Source organism: Protomyctophum parallelum, assembly GCF_964188405.1.
Source record: "Protomyctophum parallelum genome assembly, chromosome: 14".
Taxonomy (NCBI): Eukaryota; Metazoa; Chordata; class Actinopteri; order Myctophiformes; family Myctophidae; genus Protomyctophum; species Protomyctophum parallelum.
The window spans coordinates 47226973-47240506 of NC_139709.1; the positions used below are offsets into that span (position 1 = coordinate 47226973).

Sequence of the window (13534 nt, forward strand, 5' to 3'; positions counted from 1 at the left end):
CAAGTATTTCTTTATGATTATTCTTACATCCAAAAAGGTGTAAATTCTGTAGGATATGAACTAAATACTGTAGGTAGGATATAAAAGGTGCTTTCTTAGTTTCTTGACACACACATGCCTTACACCTGGAGTAGTCTGTGTGCCCAACTGCCCACCCAACTGACTGTTCTGGCCTGGGTAGCATGAGGGCTCAAGGACCTCCACAAATCCCTCACCTGTTACTGACAATAACAGCATTGTCAATGCCAATGCCCCTACAAAGAAAATTGTCGACCAAATTAGCTGTTATCTTCAGTTCCTCAAAAAGGAAAAGAAATTTCAAATGTATTTTTAATATGATAAAATACTAGTCACATTTATTATTATTATTATTATTATTGCCTAATATAACAGGCATAATAATAGCCTATGCCTAATAACATGCAGTGTCATTGTATTATGCATAGCCATATTATCCTAAACGAACAGCATTATTAGTAGGCCTAGTAGTAGTAATTACAATTAGCCATCATAATTTACATTTTAGGATTTGTAATGACTTTTGAATGACTCTCTCTCTCTCTCTCTCTCTCTCTCTCTCTCTTTGTGTGTGTGCGTGTGTGTGTGTGTGTGTGTGTGTGTGTGTGTGTGTGTGTATGTGTGTGCGCGCGCGCTGTGTAACGTGAAATGAATCCGAGTAGAAACAAAATCGAGCGCCCGCCCTTAATTACCGAAAACACCTGTGGTGTTTCATTAGCCGATAATCATACACAGCTTGAACGTGGATGACCTTTATAGTGTTTTGGATAGGTGAGAGCTTGCTGTTACCGTGCGTGCCGTGCAGAACAGTACACATTTATTCCAATGGCGAGGAGAGCGGACGGGGGGTGTAAGAGCTTCCTATGCGTACTAGTATTCTTTGTGGCTGTTTGTTCATTTAGTCATTGCACACAACCGGCAACGTCCAACTCATCTGTCAAATTAAAAGGACACGGGACGTTTTCTCAGAATCACAGTAAAGCAGACAGTTCAGGGATGCTCATAATTGGGCGCAGTCCTCTGAAAGGTGCTATACTCAAAGAAGTCAAGCTTGCAAACAATCCATTGGATGTTGATACAGATTATCAGTCAGATCCGGGTAAGAAAATTAAAAAACTATGTGTGTCATACTCTCAGTACTGTACACATTTACTAAAGTATTGTAGCCTATACTTTGTACATTTTTTTTTTACTTTTTGTTTTTTGTTTTTTACTGTATAGGCGATCTCTAAATTGCAGTTATTTTACTTCTACTCCAATTCCACTACATCTCAAAGGCAATATATATCTGAACTGTAGGCTGCCGCCTACTTTTGATATATATTATATATATTTTTATAAACAAATTAATTAACATACTTAAACAAAAATAGTAAATACATTATCCACAATTCCACATACATACATCAGACTACACATCGGCTACATATCAACGCATTATGAGTTTGTAGATATGTAGTCCGGCAGCCAACCGGTTTATTTTGTTCAAAGTGGGCAATTTGGTATATATTTCTTTTTTATTATTGGCCTAAAATATTGTCTATATACATACATTCATGAATCCACTTGCTGTCGGTATTGAGCAATTTGTTTTATAGGGGTTTATATGTGACCTATATTAGGCAAGATTTTCAAAATTTCATTAAGCTTTATGTAGCATGTGACATGTCAAACAAATCATTCCAAGCATTAGTCTCGCAGGAAAAATACTCCTTGGGCTAAAACGGCCATAGCCACTTGCCCAAATGTGCCCAAAATGTGCTGACTTTTGTGATGAGGGCTATGTCGACTAGACGTCAGCACAAATGTGATGAGCTCAGCACATTTGTGGCAAGTGGCTATGGCTATTTTTAGCCCAAGGAGTGTTTTTTGTGCAAAACTAATGCTTGGAATGGATTCAGAATCATGAAAACCCCCTAGTTTGACATGTCACATGCTACTTAAATCATAAGGAAAGTTTGACATTTTTGAGTACACTACACACTATACCACAATATACAGTAGCCTATAGAGCGTCGCAGTCCCGCCCCCTCGAGAGACCCGGAAAATAAATCCCCGTTCATTTTCCTCATAGACTTTTCAGAAAGTATTTAAAGACGTTTACGCCGTTGACAAAGCCAACTCTTGTCGTGACAAATCATGACAACAAACACAATTTTTCGGGCCAAACAAAGAATTAAAAAGTAGAAAAGAACGGCAGGTTACAACACTTTTTTTGTTGTTTTTCTTCTTTGTAATTATTTGTTTGGTCCAAAATATTGTGTGTGTGTGTTGTCATGATTTGTCACGACAAGAGTTGGCTTCATACGACGCTTAAAAGGTCTTTAAATAAATATGTTTTGAAAAGTTTATGGGAAAAATGCATTGGGATTAATTTCCTGGGCCTGGCGTCGTCATGAAAGGAGGCGGGACTGCGACGCTCTATACAGAGTGGGTCTAGGCCGTGTTTAATCAACAATGCAAATTCTTTCAAATCTGATGCATTTCAAATTTTCAATACCCATGGATGGATTGTGGACTGGGCCAATATGGGGCCAGTGCTCAACTAGCCTTGGAGAACACAGGCGTTTTAGTGCCCAGGGGACCCCTGACCAGCCGACCTACTATGTCATGTCAGCAGTCAAATATTTGGGCCCCTCAGGCCCCTCCTATATCTATCCGGTTTCTGGCCTTGACAGTGCATACATCCAAACAGAGAATCTGATTGCATTAAACGAGGTTAAACTCATTTGCCACTCAATTTATGCATGCACATCACATACCATCTATTAATTTAAGGACTATTTGACTTTATTTACAAAGCTTGGGAGACACCAGAGCATGTGTATGGAACGGAAAACTATGACCATGCATCAGCACAAAAACTGCTGCAAATGAAGCCAACAGTAGAATGTACTCCAGAGTCCATGAAGCTAATGGTCCTTGACCCTGGTTCTACCCCAGGATCCTTGTTTGTTGACAGAGGTAAGTATCCATTCTCCAGTTGATTAATGTATTCATGCATATGGGTTTAAATCAATGTTACTATTGACAATTTGACAGTACTGTTAGATTGGGTCTATTTCCCCCACAGGAAGTCTCCTGGCTCCTCTACCTTTGTCCAAGTTGCCAACAAGCTGTGGCTATTCTTTGACATCAGCAAGAAGGCATCTGATCTTGGTCGCACCATATGATGGCTGTTTTGTCACTCAGGAGGTGAGGTAGTTTTAGTGTGTTTGTGTGTGTGTGTGTGTCGGGGTGAGTGGTGTACACAATAGTTTGCTAGGTTATGTTCTAATGATCCTTCTTGCCAATACATTTGATACTGTTGAAAAACTTCCTTCCTTACAAATCTGTGTAAGGAAGGATTTGTGGGAAGAGCAGCAGAGGTTGAGTATGGCGGTTATATGGGATGCACACACGAAGATTAGACACACCAAAGGACCGACATGTGGCAACAACGGTCGGACATGCGGTCAAAGATGCGCTGCTCTTGTGCTTGCGGTTAGATTAGGGTTTGAGGTAGATTGTCGGGTCTAATGACAGTCGGACTAATGGTATGTCTAAACTAAAGCCTGTACCCGGTTAGGCCCATGGGGTGCATGTCTTTGGTCCGACGTCCTAACAGTCCAACACGCAATAGTCTACCCCTAACCGCACAGGGAAGCCACGGGTGAGTCTTAGGGCCCATTCATCCTCCTCTTTTACCGCTGTAGTGCCAAAATGATTTCGGCTCGTCAGAAATTTTCAGTAGCACCGAAGAGCCGACGTTAGGATGGTACCCGCCCCCCCCGAACCTCAAATTACGTCACATTGTAGGCTCTACAGAGCCGAACCGACTTTTATTCGGCTCTAAAATAGGAGTATGAATCGCGCCTTAACCAGCCACATTATGTCGGAGGCTTGGAGCCACTGGTGAGTCTGAACTGGCCTAATGTATGCCCCCCCATGCCCATGAAAATTGTGACTGCTGAGCACTTAAAATGTTTTTTTTAGGATGATTGCTATGTTCTACCTTTGCAATGGTGTGGGTTACCAGTGAGGATGTCATGTCCTGCCGTAAGACCATCCAACCCTCCTGTGGTTTCCTGCCGGGCTGAAGGCATGGTGGTGACCATGGAATGGATTGTGTCCGTCAGTGACATCAAAGTGAAATGTAAGTCATTTTGTTCACAGTATATACAGATGACAGGACATGGCAATAATAAACGTAATTGTTGTCCAACAGTAAACAAACTAATTGTTATCCAACAGTAAATGATCAGTGGGAGCCGTTGATGAAGGTCTCATCCACATGTGGATTCAGTGTTGTTGCTCATTCTGAGGGAGTAGTTATCTCTGCTCGCTATGCACCCTGTGTACAAATGAAGGTATAACAACCAGTCTTTTTTTTTGTTTAGTTTTTTCCCCTAACGATTCACAACAAAGCTTTTAGACTGTCATTTGTCTTCCAGGATGGAATGTTCACCTTTGGACTGTCTGGAGCTGGAGAAATTAATGTTGCATGTCCACCACAGTTAAAACCTGCACAGAGTCCAAACCAGCAAGTTCCCTCTAGCCCATGGAGCCTACATCCAGTTCCTCCCACCCTTGCTCCTCCAATTTACCCACAGTACCCGTGGGTGCCTGGCCATCCATTTCAAACTGCTGTACCTACAAAACCCATGCCTCCCTCTAAAGGAGAGGGAAGGGAACCATTCAATCAATTTCCATTGTACCCCTGGCTACTGCAACCACCTGTCACAAAGCCTTATAAGACCCATCAGGTGGATCAACCTTTTTACCAGTACCCATCCAAGCCTGATGGTCTCCCTCTTATTCCTGATGAGAAGCCTGTACAACATAAACCTTCTATACTTTCTCCAGTTACCCATGCACCTGGGGGCCCTGAGCAGCAGCCCATCTACCCGTATCCATTGTATACTCAACAACCAACATATGAATATGAGTATCCCCCTGGACACGTGCAAGAACCTAACTACCAATATCCAGTATATCCTCCATCTGAGCCTATACGTCCTACTGAGGAACCTTTTTACCAGTATCCAACCTGGTTTCCGCCTGGGCGAGAACCTGTCTACCTATATCCTCCATCTGAGCCTATACGTCCTACTGAGGAACCTTTTTACCAGTATCCAACCAAGTCACCCCCTGGACAAGAACCTTCCTACCAATATCCAGTATATCCTCCATCTGAGCCTATACGTCCTACTGAGGAACCTTTTTACCAGTATCCAACCTGGTTTCCGCCTGGGCGAGAACCTTTCTACCCATATCCTCCAACTGAGCCTATACGTCCTACTGAGGAACCTTTTAACCAGTATCCAACCAAGTCTCCCCCTGGACAAGAACCTTCCTACCAATATCCAGTATATCCTCCACCTGAACCTATACGTCCTACTGAGAAACCAGCACAGAATCTGCAGCCTCCTGGTGGCAAAGTCCATCAACCATTTAACCCTTTCCATGGGGGATCCGAGATCCCAGGACAAATGCAATTTGACTTTTCTGATGAGCCTACTACTGGGCCACCAGTAATCGACCCTGCAATGCAATTTGACTTTTCTCCTGAGTTTACTACTGAGTTTACTACTGAGCCACCAGTAATCAACCCTCCCGAACTCCCAGACTGTGAAGACCAAGCGCAGAAGCCTATCGACCCATTTCCACCAAAGCAAGAATTGAATCATACCCAATCTCCTGGGGGACAAGTCCCTGGACCCCAGAAACCTGCCAGTCCACCATGTCATACAGACAACTCAGACACACAAACGCTTCTAACTGGGATTACTTATAATTCTCCTGTTCTTTGCCCTGAGAATTGTAAATCTGGATTTTCGTATTGCTGTCCATCAATCTCTTACCATCAACATTACCACTATTATGTTCCTGCAGGACTTGCAGCTCAGTCATTTCCATTTGTAAGCCTGCCAGAAATGCAACAGCATTATGTCCAACTAGAACCTGTTGTGCCAACTGCCAGTTACCCTGGCAAGCTTACAGAGCCTAAACCACCAGTGCAACATCATGTTTTTCCCGGTGGTTCACAACACGAAGCACCTCCATATCAACCAAAAGATCAACCTCAGGCTAAAGTGAATGCCATAGTGAAGCTATATAATCAGTTTTATGATTTGCAGCCCAAGGTCCTATATGGAGAATCATCTGATGTGAATGATCACACAGAAACCAAACCCATCTACTACAATACATATGATCAACAGAAAGATTATTTTGTTCAAAATCAAGAACCTGTAGAGGATCTGTGGCTTTCTGCCAGGGACTCCTACATGCAAGACTTTGGTGGATGGCCAACCACTGCAACCAGTGACGACAAAGACCCTTCAAAAACTCAGAAACCTGTGCCCAGACGTAAAAAATCTTCAAAACTTGAACATCCAGTGGATTCTAATTCTGAGCCATATGGTTATGAAGGTGGTAAAGACAAACTCTTTAAATCTCAGCCACGTGCTAGTTATCCAGTTCCTTTGCCTAATGAAGATGACCAACTTCCAATAAATCAAGAATTAACTGAAAGTGTGTCATTGGATTACCCTGTTCCAAATGGTCATAATTCACCCACATTGACCCCAAAGCCATCTTTAAAGCCTGAACCACCTGCGTCATTGAAGGATGAACGGAAGTCCAAAACACAATTGGGCTCGAGCCCAAGTGTTCCTCCACAGGTTTCTGGTCAGCCATCTCAAACGCAAGACTCTGAACTTTACCACCAATCAAAGGGTATGTTTTGAATTTCCGTGAATTAATTATTTTGTCTCGTCATAGACCCATCCCTTACGGGATTATAAAACACCAAAAAATAACTATCACATTCACTTCCTTTCTGTGAACAAAACCTTCTACTAGGTAACAGATTAAGTTGTAATTAAGCTTATTTCTTGTCTTTTGCAGGACAGAAAACAACCAATTGAGACGGTCATCCAAAGCAGAGGCGGTTATCTTTTTATTGGGAATAAATCAAAGAAAACAGTCCTCCTGTGTTTTCTTCTTAGTACATTAATGTTGCTATTTAACATTTGACTTCATGGACTGTGTGGGGGTTGGAGAAGAACAGTTTGAACACAAACATTCTCTTCTCTGTATTATTATGGACAAATCTCTTCAAAGTTTATATTGTGATCATGGCTCCTGAACCCATATTCTACAAACTCTGAATCTGGACGTTTGAGGTCATGCACAGTTACAACTACTCTCCCAGAACACACCAAATCCATACTTAAACTTAACTATCACCAACCTGGACATTTAACTTCATGTGAACCTTTTCGTTCAGACTTTTCATGGACTGCATCAAGGTTGGCCAGTTCAGGAGCCATTAACAATGTTTTATTTTATTTTCATAGTCTTGCACCTATTTATCCAGAGAAATGTAATGAAGGTACACTGTCCTTAAGTGTTTACCCTGGTTACATGAACTTCAGAGCTAGTGCTCCATGAACATTGACCTCTTAATGTAAATACGTTGGCTCATGCTAGTATTTACCCAAATCGGAAATGGTCGGTCTTTTTAATGATCAAATTACTTAATCTGAGGGAAAGAAAGATGCCATTTGTGTAATGTTTCAATTTAAAAAATGTATATATTTGGAAACTTATTTAATTCCAATTCAGATTTAAAAATAAAAGATTTTTGATTTAAGTCAAAATGTATTTTGCTACAAACGTGCTTCTACAGCCAAACAAGCAATTATTCCCAGTTAACAGAAATACCTTATGTTTACCCTGCATGAACCGAATGAACTGGATGTTTTTGGAACTGTCCAAGGATGGCATAATACTTGGCAAAAGTCTCTGTTTTGCAATTTACCTTGAATGATGGGGCATGAATGCTATCCATAAGGCCTCATGTAACCTGTAAAGAACACATTCACCTGAACAGGGTGAAAAAAAACATTATTTGTATGAAAATCACACATTTTGTAATCTTAAAGGACCCTTTTCAATCCATGTCCATATAATTGGTGTTCACTAATGCTCATTTTGTTTTTTTTCTTCTTTGGATGTTAACTTTCCAGGAATAGAAAACCTGCAGTGTCACTATTAGTTTGGATTCCCCATCAATTATGTCGCTAGTAGGCAGGTTTCTGAACTGTCCACAACCCTCCTTTGAGCCGCAGATGGAGTAGGGAAATCTTTTAATAATTACTTGAAGACCATTTTATGAAGATAGGTTGAAAGTGGTCCTTTAAACATTTGTGTGAATTGAATGCGTTTTACAAAGCACCTTAATGACACATTTGGCTTTAATCACTTTCAACCTGGCGTGTATTTTGGGCATGTCATAATGGTTGAAGACGGGTTGACATCAAACATTTCTAAAAGTTCAAAAATAGCATATAGATATAAACTCTGCTATTTTTATAGTATAAGTATATAAGGCTTATAACCAAGGTTATAATGGTTAACTAAAACTAACAAAAAACGAAAACTAGAATAAAAAAAAACATTTTAGTTAACTGAAACTAATAAAACAATAAATTAAAACACGATAACTATAAACTGAGGACTGTCCTCAAAACTAACTGAAATTATAGACAAAATACCCTTAGTTTTATCAATATTTATATGCCTTTCGGATATTTATAATATAATCCTTTTAAATTCATTAGATTAATTTCCTCATTTCTCCAACAAGTTTTACGGCAGTTTTCAGCATGTAGCCACGCTAATCCTAACCCACAAATAAACCAAGTACAAAAAAAAACTAAACTATAACTAAACTAAGCATTTTGACCAAAATAAAAACGAAATATAAACTAGCAAACCTGCTCTAAAAACTAAAACTAACTGAATTAGAAAACAATATGTCAAAACTAACTAAAACTAAACTATAATGAAAAAACCAAAACTATTATAACCTTACTTATAACTCATGAACATGTGTGGGGTATAAATCTTTATTAATACTATTTCAAACCGTTTTTTAAGCAATACACAACATTTATCTGCTTTATTTGGAGGTTTTATTGCATAGCGCCAACAATGGCCCTTGCCATCTGTGGCACCTATATGTATAGCAGGAAACATTCCTGCAAACGGTCTGTGTTGCCTTTTGACCGGCCTGAACTTTTAAAAGTATCTAATCCTCCCTGGGCACATTGGCACTAGATTAATGGGTACTGCCGGCATAATGGCAGGAATGTCCTGAGCGACGTCAGCTAGCGGGGCCTCTCTCTTCACCACGGCAGGGGCCTCAACGCTGAATGTTTTGCTGATGGAGTCACTGGCTGACGGGTCATCTGCAGGAGCAGGCTCCGCTGCAGCTGCTGCACCGAGGTCTGCCGCGGGAGCGGGCTCCGCTGCAGCCGGAGAGAGGTCGGCAACCACCGCTGGGGCCACGGGCACCACCGGGGCCACATTCACTGCTGGGGCCACGGGCACCACCTGGGCCACATTCACTGCTGGGGCCACGGGCACCACCTGGGCCACATTCACTGCGGGGGCCACGGGCACCACCTGGGCCACATTCACTGCGGGGGCCACGGGCACCACCTGGGCCACATTCACTGCTGGGGCCACGGGCACCACCTCACTGGATTCGGGTGACTCCCCAGACACAGACAGGAGGAGGGTCTGGGCCGGATTGTGGAGTGGGGTGAGCTTGTGGTGCCGCAGGCCGTGCTTGGCCGACAGGGTGGCCGTGTGAACGGGGAACACCGGGGCCGCGGGAGGGGTGTGCAGGGCAACAGTGTTGTTGGCATCCATGACAGGAATCTGCAGAATGAAGATGCAATTGTGAAGAAGGGAGCGATAAAAAGTGAATTGTGCCTGATTTGTACTTTGTTGTGTAGTACATGTGTTGTGCGTCAGAAATATATTATAGAGCATTATATAATTATAGAACAGATATTTCCGGCTTGCATAATGTAACACCTGGGACTCAAACCTGGGTCTACTGTGTTGGAAAGGGACAGTTGGACAGTCACTAAAGGCAACCATCTTATCCACTAGTTTAATTAAATGGGAATCCCCCTTGACCAGGGGAGATATTAGGTTTTCATGCAGAGGCTCTAGTCGGGGACCTACACCCTGTGTAGCCCGTACATGTTTGGTGGTCACTGAAGGTCGTTCATTAATCATTAGTAATTAAAGTATATCTTTTTACACGTTCTAGTGTGCAGGAATACTCTGTATTTCACAGTGTATGCATTACATTGCGAAATAATTGCTCACTGTTTTTTCAAACTGAAAATGGGGAAAGAACATACATAGTAAGCTTGTTTCCCGAGCGTTTCTTATTTTTGGCATGTCATTATAGGATATAGGCGAAGATTCTCAAAAATAGCCTAGGCCTATTGCTTAATTTATACACGTACGCTAGTGTCGTATGACGAAACTGTTGCATTGCTAGTGGTTCTAAAAACATGTTCATGTCATGGACCCCCAAGTTGGTGAATAGAAGTATAAAACAGGGATCAATAATTAAACAGATTCCTCATTTAGCTGGGGAACCCCCCCCCCCCCCAAGATGCACTGGGGGAACTCGGACCCACATTTTAGAACCACTGGCATTGCAAGGCATCTTGTAGATTCATTGTATGTCAGGCTAATCTTACCAGACTGGGGAACATTTTGCAGTCCACTGCGTGTCCAGAGATCAGACCTTTTGCATTACAAAATCCACGTTGCTGATGGAGAAAGGAAGGAAAAGTCTGCACTGTGTCTTTAATCACATTAATTTGTTATCGCTGCTGCCAGCAGCCCAGCATTGATCTGTTGGTATATTGATGACAACCATTGGTATTTTAAGCAAACTATTTGAATGTCTATTTTTCCTCTGTTATTCTTTGACAAAAACATTGTATGTCATCCTCTTCAGATACTTGTATTTATTTATTATTCAAGATACATAAACCTTGTGTACTTACAGCCATTGCATCATGGCTGGGGACACAGTGGTCACCAGTGCAATTAGCCTCTACAATGAGAAATTCCGCTGCATACATGGGTCCACCAATCACTATCTGCATCTGCAACATACATTTGAAACATATTGTATACTAACAGATCCATTCCTATTGAACTTGAAGTAAGGAAAGAAAATCTGTTTAGGACACGCTTACCAGGCCTCCCTGTGACAACATCCTCCCAACCTCTGCCACAGCAAACGATGCGTTGACTGTGTTGTTGTTTAAGGTGACCAGAGAGGCTTTGACAAAGTCCAGACCATTGGTGTCATTCAAGGGAAGCAGTGTAGCACAGCCCAGGCAACTATCCTCTGTAGATTCTGCATGTCATCGGAGCAGGAGAGGTATAAGCGCATGTGAGTGCACATGGGGTTGTACATGTTGCGTGCACACGTGCGTGTGTGTATACTTGTATGCTGGTGAAGGCCAAAAGTCAAGATAAATAGGCGTATAGTAGAATTTGAGAAATAGACATTATGAGCAGGACAATACTGATCCTGGTCCTCACGAGATAAATAGTTGTTTAATGGTAAAAATATATATATGTTTACACTTCCGGTTGCGCTTAGGGTTGAAATTAGGCATTTTGAGGTTAAGTTTAGGCCATAAATGTGGGAGGTATTAGAGTAATGGGCGTGTGTGTGTGTGTGTGTGTGTGTGTGTGTGTGTGTGTTAAAACCTTCTGTTTTACACTTGAATGCCTGTACAGACATTGCACCACCCACGTTTTTCAGAATCACATCACAATCTCCTTCAACTGCCTGAAAAGACAACAAATGCATACATCCAGAACCGATTAATGATAATCTTGTATTCATTTATATTATACTTGTGCATACGGTATATCTAGTGTTGGTTGGTCTTTCATGTTTATCTTATTTTTAACTCTGATCTTTACATATCTCTGCTGTCGTGAAGAAGCAATGATATTCTCAGTTTACCTAAAGGTTTATCTTATCTTTACCTATAGTTCTTTCTTTAGTGTCGTCCTCTGATGAGAATTGATCTCAATAATAACACAATATTGCGTTGTTTGATTGATTTACCTGTTTGTATCACTGTGTTCTTTTCTTCTTAACTCTCCTTATACTGTACCCTTCGTCTGGATTCTTTCATTTTGGTTCAATGCCTGAAGTTCATGGCCTGCCAAAGACTCACCGTTTGGATTTTGGGTCTGACGGTGCAGTTGGCCAGTGGTGTGGGATCCTGGATGTGACAGTTGGTCTCGAGAAGGTCCACCTCCATGATATAGAGGTCATCTGCTCCAGGCTGAGCAGAGGACATAGGAGGTTTGGATTATATGAAAACTATCATCAGGACTGGAGCCGTAGTGAGACTAGGCACTCAGCTTTTTCATGCTGTGAATTTACTACAAACTGAATTCACAGTATACATAATTGAAGATAAGGCAGATATGCACACCTAAAATGTTGCCAACAGGTGCGTTTATGACAAAATGAGAGTCAAATGCATACCATCACAAATCTTTTACTCAACGTTTTGGTACTTAGACCTTCATCAGGACAAACATCATGTTGATACAGTCTAAGGACTGAAACATAATTTTGTAATAAAGGTTTTTGCAACTTCTAGACAATGTGCAGCCTGCAGGATCCTTCTCACTAAACAGAATCAAATTTAGAGTGGGCCCATAACGGTAACATTCATGTTTCTGTGTGATGCAGAACAACATGAGTTGAGTATGAGTACATGTTTGTACATTACAACATGTTTGTAACCTGGTTACTCTACAACACTGGCACTCAAAGTGGGACACAGGTCATTGAGGGGGTTCCTGTGGGTCGCCAGTAAAATAAGGAAGAGTTACTTTAAACACTTAAGCCCTATTAAAATGTTTGGCTATTCAAAAACTGCCACACTACAAGCTCACAACACGTAGCATCGTGACTCCTGTTCTGAGCTTGTAGATCGGCTATTTAAAAATGTTGACAAATCTCCTCTTATGGGGGTGCCTGGCACAAAATGGCTTCAAATGGGATCAAATAATTATCAATTTGGGGGTCCTACATTTGAGAACCACTGCTCTATACGACTCTAACTGCACCACCTGTACACCGGCACATACTTACCTGCTGAAGAATCTTGATATCTTCAACTCTGTTGAGGGCGTATTTGTAAACGTGGTTGTGCTGGGTGTTGATGAAGTCTTGGGCGGCAAGAGCAGCAGCCTGAGCCTCAGGGGAGTCACATGCAGGATGGACGTAATTGGGCAGCAGAACCACTGCCCGTCCGCCTGCTAGCAGTCCCAGAGCCACAGTGAGGCACAGGAGAGTCATGTTCGAAGAGATGCAAAGCAGCAGAGCGAAACAAAGCAACAAGTAAGTGCAGGTACTATAAGTGAGACAGAGCCCATGCACCCATACCCATATATCTCTTGTACTTTAAACAGAGCAGAGCCAAGGTAAACACTGCATATGTGGGTGGTGTATTCATGGTCTCTGGCTTGGGATCACAGCCAAAATAAATGTAAGCTGGCAAAGTCTAATCTGGAGTGAACCAGTGCATCATGGTCAGAATTCTTGAAATCACAATCCAGACAATATAGTTCCCTCTAGTTGCTGTAGGCCAGCAGGGCACAGAACCATCAC

The 13534-nt window shown here is 41.9% G+C and overlaps 1 protein-coding gene across 1 annotated transcript; it reads right to left on the reverse strand.

The window, feature by feature from the left end:
• Window positions 1-7847: 7847 nt before the first annotated feature.
• LOC310871355 (alpha-2-HS-glycoprotein-like) lies at window positions 7848-13222 on the reverse strand (the record flags this gene model as incomplete). The annotated part of the gene is made up of 8 exons (XM_083782840.1): window positions 7848-7889; window positions 9139-9732; window positions 10575-10646; window positions 10887-10988; window positions 11082-11245; window positions 11605-11686; window positions 12084-12194; window positions 13016-13222. The coding sequence occupies 8 exons, from the start codon at window positions 13220-13222 to the stop codon at window positions 7848-7850; spliced, it is 1374 nt and encodes a 457-aa protein (XP_083638966.1).
• Between the last annotated feature and the right edge of the window lie 312 nt (window positions 13223-13534).